Genomic DNA, 18,025 nt, shown 5'->3' on the forward strand with positions numbered 1-18,025 from the left:
CCTTTTGAAGTAGTATTTGTACAGCAAAGTCCCATAAATAGCAAATAAAATAAATAACCAGTTGATCTGTTTTTAATAAGAGTTCTTCCTTTTCACGTAATCAATTTCTTTAGACAGCAAATGAGAACGAGATCTGTAGACAGAATATGCTTTTTAACATTTACTAAAGGAATTGGTTCTGAAAGACAAGAAAAATCTTGATAAATTTCTCATTCTTAGGATTGGGATGATTTGATCTAATCTTTCTGTGCAACCTGTTTGAAATAAACAGGTGAACACTTCCAGTAAGTTACAAAGAAGAATTATCCAATAGACCCGTTAATCAACTTTATGTATCATGGCATAATTACAGGGCCAGTTTCGTGGAAGGTTTCTAGTAATTTATGGCCTCAATTGGATTATTATTAATCTAAAATCTTGAATATAGATACTGGATTAATTTGAAGTACTGTACATAATGAGAACTTTGGTTTGTTTGTCATTACTTTAATTACTTACATAATTTGTACCTTGTGGGCAAGGCGCCTGGAAATCTGCAGAGGACCTCAGGTAAAAAATTGTGATTTACCCTAATCTCTTAACGATTGTTGTGAATATAAATTGGTCTTCTGCTGTATTTGGTATTTTTAAAAATCCATTTATGGGATGTGGGCATCACAGGTTGCTCCAGCATTAGTTGCCCATCCCTAGCTGCCCTTGAGAAGGTGGTGATGAGCTGCTGCCTTGGACCACTGCAGTTTCTGAGGCGTAGGCACACCCATAGTGCTTATCACAGAATTGCAACAGCACAGGAGGGGAGGCCATTTGGCCTGTTGTGTCTGGGCCAACTCTATTGGAACATTTTACCTAGTACCACTTCCATACCTTCTCCTATTGCCCTGCACATTCTTCCCTTTCGGGTAACAATCCAATTCCCTCTTGAATATCTCGATTGAGCCTGCCTCCACCACACTATCAGACAATGTTCCAACCACACACTATGTGAAAACATTTTTCCTCATGCTGCCATTACTTTTGCCAATTACATTAAATCCGTGCCCTCTTGTTCTTTCAACAATGCGAACAGTCTCTCCTTATATACTCTGTCCAGATGCCTAATGAGTTTGCATACCTCTATTACATCTCCTCTTGACGATCTCTTCATGAAAAACAGTCCCAACTTTCCAATCTATCTACCTGAAATACTTCGGCCCTGGGATTATAAGACATAGGAGCAGAATTAGGCCATTTGGTCCATTGAGTCTTCTCTGCAATTCATTCATGGCTGATATGTTTCTCATCCCCATTCTCCTGCCTTCTCCCCATAAACACTGAGTCCCTTTTTAATTAAGAACCTATTTATTCTCATGAATCTTTTCTGCACTCTCTAATGTCTTCATCTTTTCTAAAGTGTGGCGCCCAGAACTGGACACTACTCCAGTTGAGGCTGAACCAGTGCTTTATACAGGCTCAAGACTTTCTTGCTTTAATCTTCTATGCCCCTATTAAAAAAGCCTAGGATGCTGAACGCTTTATTAACCGTTCTCTCAAACTACCCTGTCACCATCAATGATTTATGCGCATATACACCCAGGTGCCTCGCTCCTGCACCCTCTTTAGAATTGTACCCTTTACTTTATATTGTCTCCCTGCATTCTTCCTATGAAAATGAAACATTTCACACTTCTCTGCATTAAATTTCATTTATAACTAATAAGCCAGTATAACTCCTTGATGCACGCTACATCAATATGCTGATTTTGACTAGTTCAGTACAGTCCTATGCAGTTCCAAAGGTTCATTTAAGAATTTAAATGATGGTATTTGAGGTTATACAGACACGTGTTAAAGCTGCAAAATTTAAATACGTGATTTAATTCCCCTACGAAGCATGATATTCTCTCATCCACGCTTCACATTCGCATTCATTCTCTTATATCTCCAAGCTGAGTTTTATAAAAGTGTTTCTGATCCTTGTTAATATAAACTCTGTATTTTGTTTTACAGAGGTATAACCTTCGGCAGTGCAGTTGAAATTTGGGGGAAACTGGTACAGAGTCCTCACAAGAAACAAAGTATAGAGCTGCTAGCTGATAAAATCAGATTGGTTGGAGCCTGTAATTCAGTGGTATGTTTGGTCTCCAAATTCTATCTGTCAATTCCTTGTTATAACACCATGCAATTTACTTAATTTAAGATTTGTTTCTTCCTCAATATCCTTCTCTTCCATTAGTCCTGCTGCAAAATATTTCTCAACTATCTCCAATGTCAGTCTCTTCTCTCCTAATGTATTACTCTTTATTTAGGGTCCCATGTCACAATTCTCTGTTTACTGATCCATTTCTAGAATGCTGCTTGTTTTAATTGTCAGACTTGGCTCAGTCATTGCACCCTCACCTCCAGGTTAGAAGGCAATTGGTGCAGGCTCCACTCCATAAATTTGAGCGCATAATCCATGTCGACCTTCCATTGTAGTACTAAGGAGCTGCTCCATTTTTGGAAGTGTTGCTATTCCGATGACGAATCAAGGCTCTGTCTACTCTCTTGTAAAAGATCCCCCGGCAAAGCTCGGAAGAGCAGGGAGATTTTCCAGGTGTGCTGACAAGCATTTCTCCTTGAACTAACATAAATGATTAAATCCTCCGTTTTAGTTATCTCATTTGTGGGTCTTTGCTGTATGTGATTTGACTGCTGTATTTACCTGTATTTCCACTATGTTTGCCAAAGGACATCTTTGCAACATCCTGAGGTTGTGAAATGTACTACAAAAATGCTTGTGTCTTAATGTTTGAGATTCTCTCCTCAAATTCCCTCCTGTTTCCTCTTCCCCCTTTAAATTTCTTTCTTATTCTATCATCATTTTTTTGATCATTTATCATACCTGTCACTTATGTATTCCTCTACTTCAATTTTAGTCTATTTCCATCCTCCTAATTTTATAGGTTTGAACGCTTGAAAATTTGTGTGGTGTATATATCTAATCCTTTTTTAAAACTGTAGATCAATAATGGAGTATTTTATGTGCCAGCTTCTATCTCATTTTGGCTAGCTCACTGATCTTTCCAAATATCGCTTATTCAACCACTTCTCCCTGTTTTTGAATTCACTTTTTTCCATTTCTATTTGGACCTTAAATCTAATAATTTTATGATTACTCCTGAAGTTCTCTGTTAAGCTGATTATTAAGGGATCAATGTTAAGACAGGGCAATTTGGTTCACCGTTTGAGGGATAGGAGATGATGAGAATGTAAAGTGAATATGTACCCTGGTTATACACAGAGAACTTTGAGAATCATTCATTTTATGCATACTTGCACAGTAAGTCAGGGGCTTTTCCTATGTTTCTTTGATATTCATCATGGAATTTATAGTGCAGAAGGAGGCCATTCGGCCAATCAAGTCTGCACCGGCCCTTGGAAAGAGCACCCTACTGAAGCCCACCGTATCCCTGTAACCAAGTAACCCCACCTAACCCTTTGGATACTAAGTGGAAATTTAGCATGGCGAATCCACCTAACCACACCTTTGGACTGTGGGAGGAAACCAGAGCACTCGGAGGAAACCCACGCAGACACTGGGAGAAAGTGTAAACTCCACACTCCCCCCGAGGCCAAAATTGAACCTGCGTCTCTGGAGCAGTGAGGCAGCAGTGCTAACCACTGTGCCACCATGCCACCCCATTGGACAATGTGCCTATGTTACAACGACATCTATTCAAGTGCATCATTGCCTATAATGCATTTTAGGACAACCAGAGGTTGTAAAAAGCTCTATATAATTGCAGGTCTGTCTTTTTCATATGGACAACTTTCTGTTCCTATGGTGTGAACATTTGGAGCCCCCTTCTGAATGTGGTCAACATGTTTAACACAATCCTTTCTCGATAAGTTACCACAACAGAATACTGCCTGTATTTTTCACAATTGTTTTTTCTTTCTCATATTGTGTACGTTTATACTTGATGTGAAATTATAATTCATGATTTAATTATGTAAAAAAGTGAAAAAATCTCCAATATACTGTGGAGTACTGTCCCACACCTGGGGCAGTCTTGCAAATATTCTTGTAACTGTCATTTAAGAGTGACATTAACAAAGATCTGGAAGTATGCGAAATGTCTTACCATTCAGCTTTCCGCTGGGGGGGGGGAGAATACATTGCATAAGGAGACCATAAAGGGAAGAAAATTAAATTAGAATTCATGTTGATTTTCTCTTTGCCGTTCTGTGCCATCATTTTTTGTAAACTTCTGTCAGTTTTTGTTTAATTTAAATTTAGTATTAATCTTTATTTCTATTGTCTGCTAGATAACTTGCAAAGTATTCTCACATTGTTTACAGTGTAGATCAAATTTGCCTGAGAATATACTTGCAATAGTATTTTCGATGTTTTTATTTAATCATAGGATTTGCCATTTAAGATCAAGGAAAGGCATTCACTGGAATACATAAGACAATTTCCTCATCTTCGTTGCAAAACAAATGTTTTCAGTTCTCTCCTCAGGATACGAAGTGAAGCTTCTGCAGCTTTTCATTCATTTTTCAAGGTAAGTTCAGTACAATATACAGAAGTATTTGTATTGTACACATAAAATTATGGTAAAGTTTTTATGTATGCTTAGAATCTGTGCTTTTACACAACTTTCTAAGATTCAAAAATTGCTTCATGAATTCTGCCTTCCTGTAATCTGACCAACGCAGCGAAATTTTCACTGATGCTAATAAATTTCCAAGATGAGGGACTTCCAGGGACAGCCATGGAGTGACCGGTCACACATTTGGTAGCTCCCGCTCAAGGCGGATTTTTTGGGGCTTTTCCCCGCCCAAAGGGCAAAGCATTTGAGTGCAAGAGGTACAGGAGTGCCTGGGGAAGGTTTTACTCTGGTGGATGGATCCATGGACTAGGAGTGGGGCAAGAAGGAAAGAGCTGCTGGAACAGGAGTCTTTGTGATGCGCCACAGGAAAAGACAACGGAGGGCAAGGGGGCTGCTCTGCCACCCAGTGGTCAATGGAACAGTTACTAGAGTTCCTTAATGGAAAGTTCTGCCAGCAGAGGAAAAAGGCCCTGGAAGACCTAGTCAAGGTGGTGGAACCGATGGGATCAAGTGTGGAGCAGAGGCTGGAGTCCCAGGGCCGGGCGATCCAGATAGTGGAAGAAGCGGTGGGGGAGCATGAGTAGCAGCTGGCCTTGTTGGTGGCTGAGGTGGGTGTGATGCAGGAGACCCAAAAGAGGCTGAAGGAGAAGGTGGAGGATCTGGAAAATCACTCCAGAAGACAAAACCATAGAATCTTGGAGATGCCCAAAGGCATCAAAGGTACGGAGGCCGGCATGTACGTGGCTAAGATGCTGGAGCTGATGGGGGAGGGAGCCTTTGACTGGCTCCTGGAGGGCGACCGAGCGCACAGGGTGCTGATGAGGCTGCAGATGGGTGAGCCGCCAAGGGCGACGGTGCTGTGGTTGCATCACTTTTTGGACAAGGAGAAGATTCTCCGATGGGCGAGGCAGACAAGGAAATGCACCTAGGAATGGAACAAGCTGCAGGTGTATCAAGACCTGGGAGCAGAACTGGTAAAGAGGAGGGCTGTGTTCAACCGGGTCAAGGTGGCCCTCTTTAAAAGGGGAGTGAAGTTCAAAGTATTGTACCTGGCCAGCCTATGGATAACTTTCCAGAAGCGAAAGTACTATTTTGGCACGCCAGAAGAGGCGATGGACTGGGAAGAGTGAGGACATTGAATTTTGGAAGAGTTTGTGTGGTTTTTTTTTCTTTTTAGTTTTTTCGTTAAAAAAAGTATTTGGCGGATTCTCTGGAGAGCAGGTTTTTGATGGGGAAACATCGAGGGTGGGTGCATCTATTGTTACTTTTTAGGGGAGTGTGGCTAGGTGGTAGGAGGGGAGTTGGGTGTGGTATGGAAGCTGGAGGCTTTCGGCGAGGGCCACCATGCTAGCTGGAAGGGCTAGTTGACGGGAGTAAAGTTGGAGGTTGTCAGGAAGCAGGCACGGGGATGGAGTTGGTATTTTCTTTCAGGATGAGGGAGGGTTGCTGACAAGGGTGTGGTTGATGTAGCGCAGTTGGAAAAGGATCGACTACAGTGGTTGCATGACACGGGCCAGGAGCTGGCCCCCCCTCCCCCTTCCCGACCAGGCTGGTCTTATGGAACATGAGGGGGCAGAATGAGCTGGTCAAACGGTCACGTGTGTTCATGCACCTGAGGGGTATGAAGGCGGACGTGGTCCTTTTGCAGGAGATGCACCTGATAATAGGGGACCGGACAAGGTTGAGGAAAGGATGGGTGGGGCAGGTGTTTCTCTTTGGACATGAAGATGAGGGGGCTGGCGGGTGGCATTCGAGGTGGGGAACATTGTGACAGATAGGGAGGGGGATGGTCGTGATGGTTAGCGGAAAGCTGGAGGGGATGCTGGTGGTTGTGATAAGCGTTTGTGCCCCAAATTGGGATTATGTAGATTTTATAATGCAGGTGTAAGGGAAGATTAGGGAATATCAGGCACTCCAGATTTTAGTACGGTTATAGAACAAGGCTTAGACCGGTGGAGTCCAAAGTCGGTGATGGTGTCGGCAGTGGCGAAGGAGCTGAAGGGGTTCATGGAGCGCATGGGTGGGGTGGCAGGGTGGACCTGTGGAAGTTTGGGTGGCTGAGGACAAAGCAATTTTCATACTTCTCCCATGTGGACTGCGTGTGCTCCTGGATTGATTTTTTTCTTGTTAGATAAGGCGTTGCTGGCAGGGGTGGTTGACTCGGAGTATTCGCCGATTGTGGTTTCCGACCATGTGCCGCACTGGTTGGATTTGCACGTGGCCTGAGGGGCATGCCAGCGTCTGTAGTAGAGACTGGATGTGGAGGTGTGCAAGTGGGTGAGGCTGTCATTCGGGGGTACATGGAGCTAACCGACTCGAGGGAGGTCACGGCTGCCACGCTGTGGCAATAGTCAAGGGGAGTTTACCTCAATTCGGGCGCATAGGGGCTGTTTAGCACAGGGCTAAATCGCTGGCTTTGAAAGCAGACCAGGCCAGCAGCACGGTTCAATTCCCATAACAGCCTCCCCGAAGAGGCGCCGGAATGTGGCGATTAGGGGCTTTTCACAGTAACTTCATTGAAGCCTACTTGTGACAATAAGCGATTTTCATAGGAAGAAAGCAGAGCAGGCGGAGATGGCAAAGCTGGTGGACGAGATTTTGAGGGTAGACCGGAGGTATTTGGAGGCCTCGGAGGCAGGGCTGTTGAAGGAGAGGCAGAGGCTCCAATGGAGTTTGGGTTAGTGTCTCCGGGAAGGCGGTGGGGCAATTATGGAAGGCCAGAGGGGCCGTACATGTGTACGGGGAGAAGGCGAGGAGGATGTTGGACCATCAGTTGAGGAAGCAAGAGACTGGCAGGGTGATTAGTAGAGGAAGGGGTGATCAGGGTGGGGTAGTGTTGGACCCGGAGGGGGTGAATGGTGTGTTTCAAGCATTCGACAGAAGGCTATACGAGTCTGAGCCCCCCCCCCCCCCCCGGATGGGCTACAGTTTCCCAAGGTAGAGTAGAAGCTGGTTCAGGGATTTGGGGCCACTATTGGGTTGAGGGAGGTGATGGACAGCATGAGGGCGATGCAGGTAGGGAAGCCCTGGGGCTGGATGGGTTCTCAGTGGAATTTTGTAGAAAGTTTCAGGTGGAGCTGGGGCCACTGCTGGTGAGGGCATATAATGAAGCAAGGGAGAGGGGAAACGTCTCCCTACATTGTCCCAGGCTTCCATCTCCCTGATATTAAAAAAAAGGACAAGGATCCGGAGCAGTGTGGGTCGTACCACCCGATATTGTTACTGAATGTAAACAAGCTGTTGCAAAGGTGAACAAATCGAGAACTGTGTCCCGGGGATGATAGGCAAGGACCTAACGGCGTTTGTGAAGGGGAGGCAGCTGACGGCGAACGTGAGAAGGCTGCTTAATGTAACCATGATACCTTTGGAGGGGCAGGAGGCAGAGGTAGTGGTGGTGATGGACGCGGAGAAGGCGTTTGATCGGGTGGAGTGGGAGTATCGTCTGGGGCTGTTGGGCAGTTCAAGTTTGGGCAGGGGTTTGTGGACTGGGTCCGGCTGCTGTACAAGGTGCCAGTCGAAAGTGTGCGGGTGAACCGAGTGAGTTTGGGGTATTTTAGACTGCATTGGGGGACGGGATGTGGGGGGGCTGGCGCTGCCGAACCTGATGAACTGGACGGCGAACATCACTATGGTTAGGAACTGTGTTGTGGGGGAGGAGTCCGTGTGGGGGCAGATGGAGGCTGCATTATGTGGGGAACGAGTTTGAAATTTGTTATCAGCGCCTCTGCCATTCTCGCCGGCCAGGTACTCCGTGAGCCCAGTGGTGGTGTAAGCTGTAAGGTTGTGGTGGCAGTAGAGGCAGCACTTGGGGCTAGAGAGTGCCTTGGTATGGGCACCGATCTGCAAAAACCATAGGTTTGTGCTGGGGAGGGAAGGGGGGATGGATATGAGGTTTCGGGAGTGGTGTCAAGCAGGGATTGAGCGATTTGGTGACCTGTTCGTAGGGGGCACATTTGCGAAGTTGGCGGACCTGGAGGAAGAGTACGAGCTGCCCAGAGGGAACGGGTTTAGGTACCTGCAGGTCTGGGATTTTGTAAGGAGAGAGGTGCCGTCCTTTCCTGGGCTGCCACCCCTGGGATTGCAAGACAAGGTACTGTCGAGGGACAAGATATGGAAGGGGAAGGTGGGAGGGGGCTCTGGTGGGAGATATAAAACGCAAGTGGGAGATATAAAACGCAAGCGGGAGAAATTGCTGGGAGCGAGGTGGGGACCGAGAAGGTCGCTGCCTGGGGTGAGGTAAGTACTGATTAACTTACTTACCTTGCCGGTCAGCTGTTTAGTTCGGGAGTGAGAGCTGGGACCTTAGAAACAGCGCGGGAGCTGCGAGGCAGAGGGGACCGTTTAAAAGGTCGCTGCCTGGGGTGAGGTAAGTACTGATTAACTTACTTACCTTGCAGGTCAGCTGTTTAGTTCGGGAGTGAGAGCTGGGACCTTAGAAACAGCGCGGGAGCTGTGAGGCAGAGGGGACCTTTTAAAAGGTCGCAGCCTGGGTGAGGTAAGTACTGATTAACAACTTACTTACCTTGCAGGTCAGCTGTTTAGTTCGGGAGTGAGAGCTGGGACCTTAGAAACAGCGCGGGAATTTGAAAAAGCGCGGGAGCTGCGAGGCAGAGGGGACCGTTTAAAAGGTCGCAGCCTGGGTGAGGTAAGTACTGATTAACAACTTATTACCTTGCAGGCCAAGTCGATTTCAGCAGGAGCGGAGCAGGCTAGTCCATTTCAGCGGGGGCAGTGCGGAAGTGATTTCTGGGAGGTAAGTCTCTCCTTTAAATTTTTTTTTTAATTTTAGTGTTTAAGGTGGGAACAGGAAGTCGACCCGCGGACTTCTGGGAAGACCCTCACCAATAAATTCTGGTGGAGAGGAAACCCGAGAAACTACACGTGTAGTGTCTCCCACCCGCCCTCCTCCTCTAACCTAATAATAAAACCCATTGGTGTGAGGTAAGTACCATATTTTATTATTGTTATTAATATTTTCTTTTATATAAAAAATTTAATTTAGTTGTTAGCCAGATCTTGGTAGAAAGTTAGAGGGATGGCAGGGAAGGGAGTGCAATGTTCCTCCTGCAGGATGTTTGAGGTGAGGGATGCCATTAGTGTCCCTGCTGATTTTACCTGCAGGAAGTGCTGCCATCTCCAGCTCCTCCAAGACCGAGTTAGGGAACTGGAGCTGGAGTTGGAAGAACTTCGGATCATTCGGGAGGCAGAGGGGGTCATAGATAGAAGCTTCAGGGAATTAGTTACACCAAAGATTGGAGATAGATGGGTAACTGTAAGAGGGACTGGGAAAAAACAGTCAGTGCAGGGATCCCCTGCGGTCGTTCCCCTGAGAAACAAGTATACCGCTTTGGATACTTGTGGGGGGGGGGACTTACCAGGGGTAAGCCATGGGGTACGGGCCTCTGGCATGGAGTCTGTCCCTGTTGCTCAGAAGGGAAGGGGGGAGAGGAGCAGAGCATTAGTAATTGGGGACTCGATAGTCAGGGGCACAGATAGGAGATTTTGTGGGAGCGTGAGAGACTCGTGTTTGGTATGTTGCCTCCCAGGTGCAAGGGTACGTGATGTCTCGGATCGTGTTTTCCGGGTCCTTAAGGGGGAGGGGGAGCAGCCTCAAGTCGTGGTCCACATTGGCACTAACGACATAGGTAGGAAAGGGGATAAGGATGTCAGGCAGGCTTTCAGGGAGCTAGGATGGAAGCTCAGAACTAGAACAAACAGAGTTGTTATCTCTGGGTTGTTGCCCGTGCCACGTGATAGTGAGATGAGGAATAGGGAGAGAGAGCAATTAAACACGTGGCTACAGGGATGGTGCAGGCGGGAGGGATTCAGATTTCTGGATAACTGGGGCTCTTTCTGGGGAAGGTGGGACCTCTACAGACAGGATGGTCTACATCTGAACCTGCGGGGCACAAATATCCTGGGGGGGAGATTTGTTAGTGCTCTTTGGAGGGGTTTAAACTAATGCAGCAGGGGCATGGGAACCTGGATTGTAGTTTTAGGGTAAGGGAGAATGAGAGTATAGAGGTCAGGAGCTCAGATTTGACGTCGCAGGAGGGGGCCAGTGTTCAGGTAGGTGGTTTGAAGTGTGTCTACTTCAATGCCAGGAGTATGCGAAATAAGGTAGGGGAACTGGCAGCATGGGTTGGTACCTGGGACTTCGATGTTGTGGCCATTTCGGAGACATGGATAGAGCAGGGACAGGAATGGATGTTGCAGGTTCCGGGGTTTAGGTGTTTTAGTAAGCTCAGAGAAGGAGGCAAAAGAGGGGGAGGTGTGGCGCTGCTAGTCAAGAGCAGTATTACGGTGGTGGAGAGGATGCTAGATGGGGACTCCTCTTCCGAGGTAGTATGGGCTGAGGTTAGAAACATGAAAGGAGACGTCACACTGTTGGGAGTCTTCTATAGGCCTCCAAATAGTTCTAGGGATGTAGAGGAAAGGATGGCGAGGATGATCCTGGATAAGAGCAAAAGTAACAGGGTAGTTATTATGGGAGACTTTAACTTTCCAAATATTGACTGGAAAAGATATAGTTCGAGTACAATAGATGGGTCATTTTTTGTACAGTGTGCACAGGAGGGTTTCCTGACACAGTTTGTTGACAGGCCAACAAGAGGCGAGGCCACATTGGATTTGGTTTTGGGTAATGAACCAGGCCAGGTGTTGGATTTGGAGGTAGGTGAGCACTTTGGGGACAGTGACCACAATTCGGTGACGTTTATGTTAAGGATGGAAAGGGATAAGTATACACCGCAGGGCAAGAGTTATAGCTGGGGGAAGGGCAATTATGATGCCATTAGACGTGACTTGGGGGGGATAAGGTGGAGAAGTAGGCTGCAAGTGTTGGACACACTGGATAAGTGGAGCTTGTTCAAGGATCAGCTACTGCGTGTTCTTAATAAGTATGTACCGGTCAGGCAGGGAGGAAGGTGCCGAGCGAGGGAACCGTGGTTTACCAAAGAAGTGGAATCTCTTGTTAAGAGGAAGAAGGAGGCCTATGTGAAGATGAGGTGTGAAGTTTCAGTTGGGGCGATGGATAGTTACAAGGTAGCGAGGAAGGATCTAAAGAGAGAGCTAAGACGAGCAAGGAGGGGACATGAGAAGTATTTGGCAGGAAGGATCAAGGAAAACCCAAAAGCTTTCTATAGGTATGTCAGGAATAAGCGAATGACTAGGGAAAGAGTAGGACCAGTCAAGGACAGGGATGGGAAGTTGTGTGTAGAGTCTGAAGAGATAGGCGAGATACTAAATGAATATTTTTTTGTCAGTATTCACTCAGGAAAAAGATAATGTTGTGGAGGAGAATGCTGAGCTCCAGGTAAATAGATTAGATTGCATTGAGTTACGTAGGGAAGAGGTGTTGGCAATTCTGGACAGGCTGAAAATAGATAAGTCCCCGGGACCTGATGGGATTTATCCTAGGATTCTCTGGGAGGCCAGGGAAGAGATTGCTGGACCATTGGCTTTGATTTTTATGTCATCATTGGCTACAGGAATAGTGCCAGAGGACTGGAGGATAGCAAATGTGGTCCCTTTGTTCAAAAAGGGGAGCAGAGACAACCCCGGCAACTATAGACCGGTGAGCCTCACGTCTGTAGTGGGTAAAGTCTTGGAGGGGATTATAAGAGGCAAGATTTATAATCATCTAGATAGGAATAATATGATCAGGGATAGTCAGCATGGCTTTGTGAAGGGTAGGTCATGCCTCACAAACCTTATCGAGTTCTTTGAGAAGGTGACTGAACAGGTAGACGAGGGTAGAGCAGTTGATGTGGTGTATATGGATTTCAGCAAAGCGTTTGATAAGGTTCCCCACGGTAGGCTATTGCAGAAAATACGGAGGCTGGGGATGATTTAGAGATGTGGATCAGAAATTGGCTAGCTGAAAGAAGACAGAGGGTGGTGGTTGATGGGAAATGTTCAGAATGGAGTTCAGTCACAAGTGGAGTACCACAAGGATCTGTTCTGGGGCCGTTGCTGTTTGTCATTTTTATCAATGACCTAGAGGAAGGCGCAGAAGGGTGGGTGAGTAAATTTGCAGACGATACTAAAGTCGGTGGTGTTGTCGATAGTGTGGAAGGAAGTAGCAGGTTACAGAGGGATATAGATAAGCTGCAGAGCTGGGCTGAGAGGTGGCAAATGGAGTTTAATGTAGAGAAGTGTGAGGTGATTCACTTTGGAAGGAATAACAGGAATGTGGAATATTTGGCTAATGGAAAAGTTCTTGAAAGTGTGGATGAGCAGAGGGATCTAGGTGTCCATGTACATAGATCCCTGAAAGTTGCCACCCAGGTTGATAGGGTGTGAAGAAGGCCTATGGAGTGTTGGCCTTTATTGGTAGAGGGATTGAGTTCCGGAGTCAGGAGGTCATGTTGCAGCTGTACAGAACTCTGGTACGGCCGCATTTGGAGTATTGCGTACAGTTCTGGTCACCGCATTATAGGAAGGAGGTGGAGGCTTTGGAGCGGGTGCAGAGGAGATTTACCAGGATGTTGCCTGGTATGGAGGGAAAATCTTATGAGGAAAGGCTGATGGACTTGAGGTTGTTTTCGTTGGAGAGAAGAAGGTTAAGAGGAGACTTAATAGAGGCACACAAAATGATTAGGGGGTTGGATAGGGTGGACAGTGAGAGCCTTCTCCCGCGGATGGAAATGGCTGGCACGAGGGGACATAACTTTAAACTGAGGGGTAATAGATATAGGTCAGAGGTAGGTTCTTTACGCAAAGAGTAGTGACGCCGTGGCATGCCCTACCTGCTACAGTAGTGAACTCGCCAACATTGAGGGCATTTAAAAGTTTATTGGATAAACATATGGATGATAATGGTATAGTGTAGGTTAGATGGCTTTTGTTTCGGTGCAATATCGTGGGCCGAAGGGCCTGTACTGCGCTGTATTGTTCTATGTTCTATGAGCAGAGGCCCTGCTGGGGGTCAATGCGTCCTCGTTGTGTGCGAGGCTAAGCCTCATTCAGTTTAAGGTTATACAGAGGACACGTATGATGGTAGCAAAGATGAGTAGGTTCAGTGCAAGATAGGTGTGGGCAGTGTGCTCCACGAATCATGTCCACATGTACTGGGCGTGTCCAAGGCTGAAGTGGTCCTGATGGGTTTGCGGTTATATTGTCTGAGGTGCTGGGGATGGAGGTGGCCCCGAGTCCAGAGGTGGCGATATTTGGGGTGTCGGAAGATGCAGGAGTTGAGCGGGTGAGAGAGGCCAATGTTTTGGCCTTTGCCTCCCTGTTGATCCGGAGACGGATCTTGCTTGGCTGGCAAGACTCTGAGCCACCAAAAACGGGGTGCGAGTGAGCGGCCTGGCAGAATTCCTGAGGCTGTAGAAAGTCCAGTTCATCTTGAGGGGGTCGGGGGATGAGTTTGCTCGGAGGTGGAGGCCGTTTATTGATTTCTTTAAGGAGGTTTGAAGGGTCAGCAGGTGGGGAGGGGGGGGAATGAGGGTCAGGGTAAGGGGATTAAAATGGGGAAGGCGGGATGGAAGATGTGGCCGGTGTTAGGGGAGCGGTGGTGGGAGGGGGTGTGGGTGTTGTTTGATCTTCTGCTTTTGTTTGTTTACACGAAATGCCTTGAATAAAATATTTTAAAAGAAAATGAATTTCCAAGTTGATGAGCAAAATCAATTATCACAAAAAGCTTCTGATGTCATCCTTCTGTTGCTAACTTTGGTTGGCTCTTAATTTATTGCCCGTTGGGTCTTTACTGAATTTGCTCTGTTTCTATAACCTTTGCTCTAGAGTCACCAGGTATCTTTATGATACCGCCACGAGGTTCAAGTTCAAGTACTGATCAATAACTCAACACACCAATTAGTAAGATTCAAATCAACACACATTTATTATACACAGTAAATCACTACTCATGCATAAAACTCTACTTACTAGACTATCTCTACCACTAAAAGGCCTATACTTAGCTTCGGAACTGGCCCACTAGGTCAGGGGAGCAAATGGCCTTTCGTTCTATTCTGAGTCTGCAGGATTCGAAAGCTGGTATGGACTGGTAGCTAGGAGCGCCTATCTCGTAGCGTGACTTACTTGGTTGTTGCGGCAGCTAGGCAGGTCACTGTCAAGGGTTGTTTCGTGCTGCTGAGTGACCCTGCCAAGAAGGACGAATTTAACTTGGGGGCTCTACTTTATAGTCCCCAGGGGCTTTGCGCCGTTCGGGGTGGACCCCGTATCTGGTTCCAAGTGATTGGACTACGTTCCAATCACTTGGATCGATTTCTCCAATACTGGACCCGTTCCCTGATCGCTGGGCGGTCCTGAGTGTCCGTTGGCCTTCCTTTGTCTTGGCCCCTGCTGGCGCCGAGGAGTCTGGCTTGGCCTTATTCACCTTAAATGTTTCAATTGTTCCCGGGGATCGCCAATTAATATGCAGATGGCTGCTGGTTTCAGAACTGTCTGGGTTTCTGCAAGTTCTAATACACAGGAGACTTTGCACCTGCTAGTTTTTCCTGGCCTGGCTGAATTTCCCTGCATTCTTTGCGGATCTCCATTTTAAGTCGGGAAGTGGCCAACCCAGATGGCTACACTTCAAACCAACTTCTGCTTTAAAACAGCATTAAAGTATTCCACCTACTCTTCACTGCAGAGAGGGGAATAGAGTTAAATCCAAAATGCCTAGCCCGCTAGTTGACATTCCTTCCCTCCTATGTTTGATTCCCTCTTGAATCAGCCTGCAACTTCCACTCTCTGCGCCTTTTGGCATCTTCCTAAGGGCCCATTTGAGACATCTCACCACTTGCAGGTAACTCATTGCATCAGCATAATGACTTTAGTAGAAACTTGGTTGATGGATCAAGACAGCTTCCCTCTGCTGATGATACCCTCCATCACTTGTCTGGCCCAGAACACATGTGGCAGTGTGGTTCTTGGGACTAAATCATATTTTCATTTGACCTACTCTGATACCTCCTCCTTTGAGTAACTTGCCTTATTCCATCTCTCTCGTCTTTCTTTTAAAATCCTCATTTCCTATTCCACACATGACAAATTTCTTAAAGATGTCTTCACTCCTTCGCCTCTGCACAAGTGGCTTCTTCATCCAGAGAGTGGTGAGCCTGTGGACTTCGCTACCACAGAAAGTAACTGAGGCTGAGGCCCCAAAATTATATGTTTTCAAGAGGGAGTTGGATATAGCTTGGGGCGAAAGGAATCAAACAATATGTTGGGGGGGGGGGGGGGGGGTGCGTGGGAATAGGCTATTGAGTTGGATCATCAACCATGATAATGAATGGTGGAGAAGGCTCGAAGGGATGAATGGCCTATTCCTGCTCTTATTTTCTTTGTTTTTCATCTTCCGTTAATTCAACCTCCATCTCAATTCATCATGCTCTCTGATTTTACTGCCGTTCTATCACCCCTTAATTTCTCTCTCTACATAAGCTTTCCAACCCATATTCACAGCTAGCCTGTTGACCCTGCCATCTTCACAGGTCCTCCCTGGTTCCATCATACCAATTACAGTTAAGACCTTTTCTGATTTTTTTTTTCTCACTTGTATCACTTGCTACCAATCTTTCTCCTTCCTCATCTCTACCCTCAGTTCCTTCATTTTTCGCCCTGATAAAGCACTTCTTCAAGTCACTTGAGCAGTTGTAAATTCTTAACTGTCCATCCGATGATTTACTGTTCACTTCATCTGCAGTTTTGATGTCCCTTTCCCCATTAGAACTATTGCCTTTTTTACTGGTTGTTCCTCTAGTAGGGTTTTCAATTCTGTGCCCTTAAATCTATGGGCACAGGCTGGACTATTAGTGGTGGACAAGTAGTTTAGTCTTCCATCGCTGGGTTTGGTTGGACCAAATTCAGTTTAATGCTCTGTCAATATTGGTCACTATTCCAGGATCAGTCTGGAATGCAATGATGGCCACAGCTTCTCTTCACTGCAGATGGACAAAGATGGACCCAGATAGCTATAAATCAGAGCAGAAACACAACATAAATCCCATGGGACATCCAGTACTGGGGCCACTGTTTTAAAATAAAGGCTTGCCAATTTAGGGCAAAAGGTTTTTTTTTTTTTTTTTTTAAAAAAAAAAAAACATTTTACTGCAGGCATTTTCAAATATATACATAAAGAAGAAAAAACACAAAAATGAACCGCAGCAACAGCAGTCAAAACATTCTTACAATCCCCCCCCCCTGCTTTTTTAACTTGTAACCCAACTTGAACTGAAAAAAGACCCCCCCGCCCTGACGACTCAATACTCCTTAAAGAAGTCGATGAACAGCTTCTGCCTCGAGGTGAACCCCTCCTCTGCCGCCCTAATGGAAAACATATCGTCTCTAAGCGCAGGAACTCTGCCAAATCACTACCCACACTCCTCCGCTCCACGGCTCCGAGTCCCACCAGCCCAATAAAATCCGTCTTGGGCTATCAGGGTGGCAAAGGCCAATACGTCGGCCTCTCTACCCATCTGCACTCCTGGATCCCCCTACACTCCAAATAATACCACTTCCGGACTTGTAGCTACCGTTATTCCCAAAATCTTTGACATCATATCTGCAAATCCTGTCCAAAGCCCCTTTAACCATGGACACACCCAAAACATATGAACATGGTTCTCTGACCTCCCCATTGCAATAAGCGCTATTCCAAAGGCTCAATCGCCAGGGCAAAGAGCAGCGGAGAGAGCGGACATCCCTGCCTCGTCCTGTGCAATCCAAAGTAATCTGAGCTGACCCCTGTTAGTCCAAAGACTTGCCTTAGGCGCCTTATACAACAGCAGAACCCAGTCGACCATCCCCTACCCAAGCATAAACCGCCCTAGTACCTCGAACAGCCTCAACACCCGACCAAAGGCTTTCTCCGCTTCCCTCGCCACAACCACTTGCACTTCCCGGTCCTCTGAGGGCATCATAATGACATTCAATAACCTCTGGACATTTGTCAAAAGCTGAGGCGCCCCTTCACAAAGCCCGTCTGGTCCTTGTCTTATCACCCCAGCACACACTCCTCTATCCGCGTAGCCAATACCTTTGCCAGCAACTTTGCATTTACATTCAACAGCAAAACTGGGTGGTACAACCCACACTGCTCCAATCCTTGTCTGTCTTTAAAATGAGCGATATCGAAGCCTGAGACAACTTTGGGAGGGGGGTGTGCTCACCTCTCACCATTGACTCTTTATACATCTTGACCAACGGGTCCCCAGCTCCGACACAAACTTCTTAGAACTGATGTGGAGATGCCGGCGTTGGACTGGGGTGGGCACAGTAAGAAGTCTTACAACACCAGGTTAAAATTCAACAGGTTTGTTTGGAAGCACTAGTTTTCGGAGCGCAGCTTCTTCAGAAGGAGCTGCGCTCTGAAAGCTAGTGATTCCAAATAAACCTGTTGGACTTGAACCTGGTGTTGTAAGACTCCTTTCTTAGAACTGGGCTGGAAATTCATCCAGACCTGAGCCTTCCCTAAATGCATCGACCCCACACAATCCTCA

At 46.6% G+C, this 18,025-nt stretch overlaps 1 protein-coding gene across 2 annotated transcripts in view; it reads left to right on the top strand.

Annotated features, from left to right (window-relative positions):
• Window positions 1-18,025, top strand: part of nars2 (asparaginyl-tRNA synthetase 2, mitochondrial) — a 113,704-nt gene that overhangs the window by 20,955 nt on the left and 74,724 nt on the right. For both annotated transcript variants that reach the window (XM_072476565.1, XM_072476566.1), the window contains exons 3-4: window positions 1,987-2,107; window positions 4,386-4,526. In XM_072476565.1, the coding sequence (XP_072332666.1) occupies window positions 1,987-2,107; window positions 4,386-4,526 (262 nt within the window). The remainder of the gene's footprint in view (window positions 1-1,986; window positions 2,108-4,385; window positions 4,527-18,025) is intronic.

This window comes from Scyliorhinus torazame, chromosome 15 (assembly GCF_047496885.1).
Source record: "Scyliorhinus torazame isolate Kashiwa2021f chromosome 15, sScyTor2.1, whole genome shotgun sequence".
Taxonomy (NCBI): Eukaryota; Metazoa; Chordata; class Chondrichthyes; order Carcharhiniformes; family Scyliorhinidae; genus Scyliorhinus; species Scyliorhinus torazame.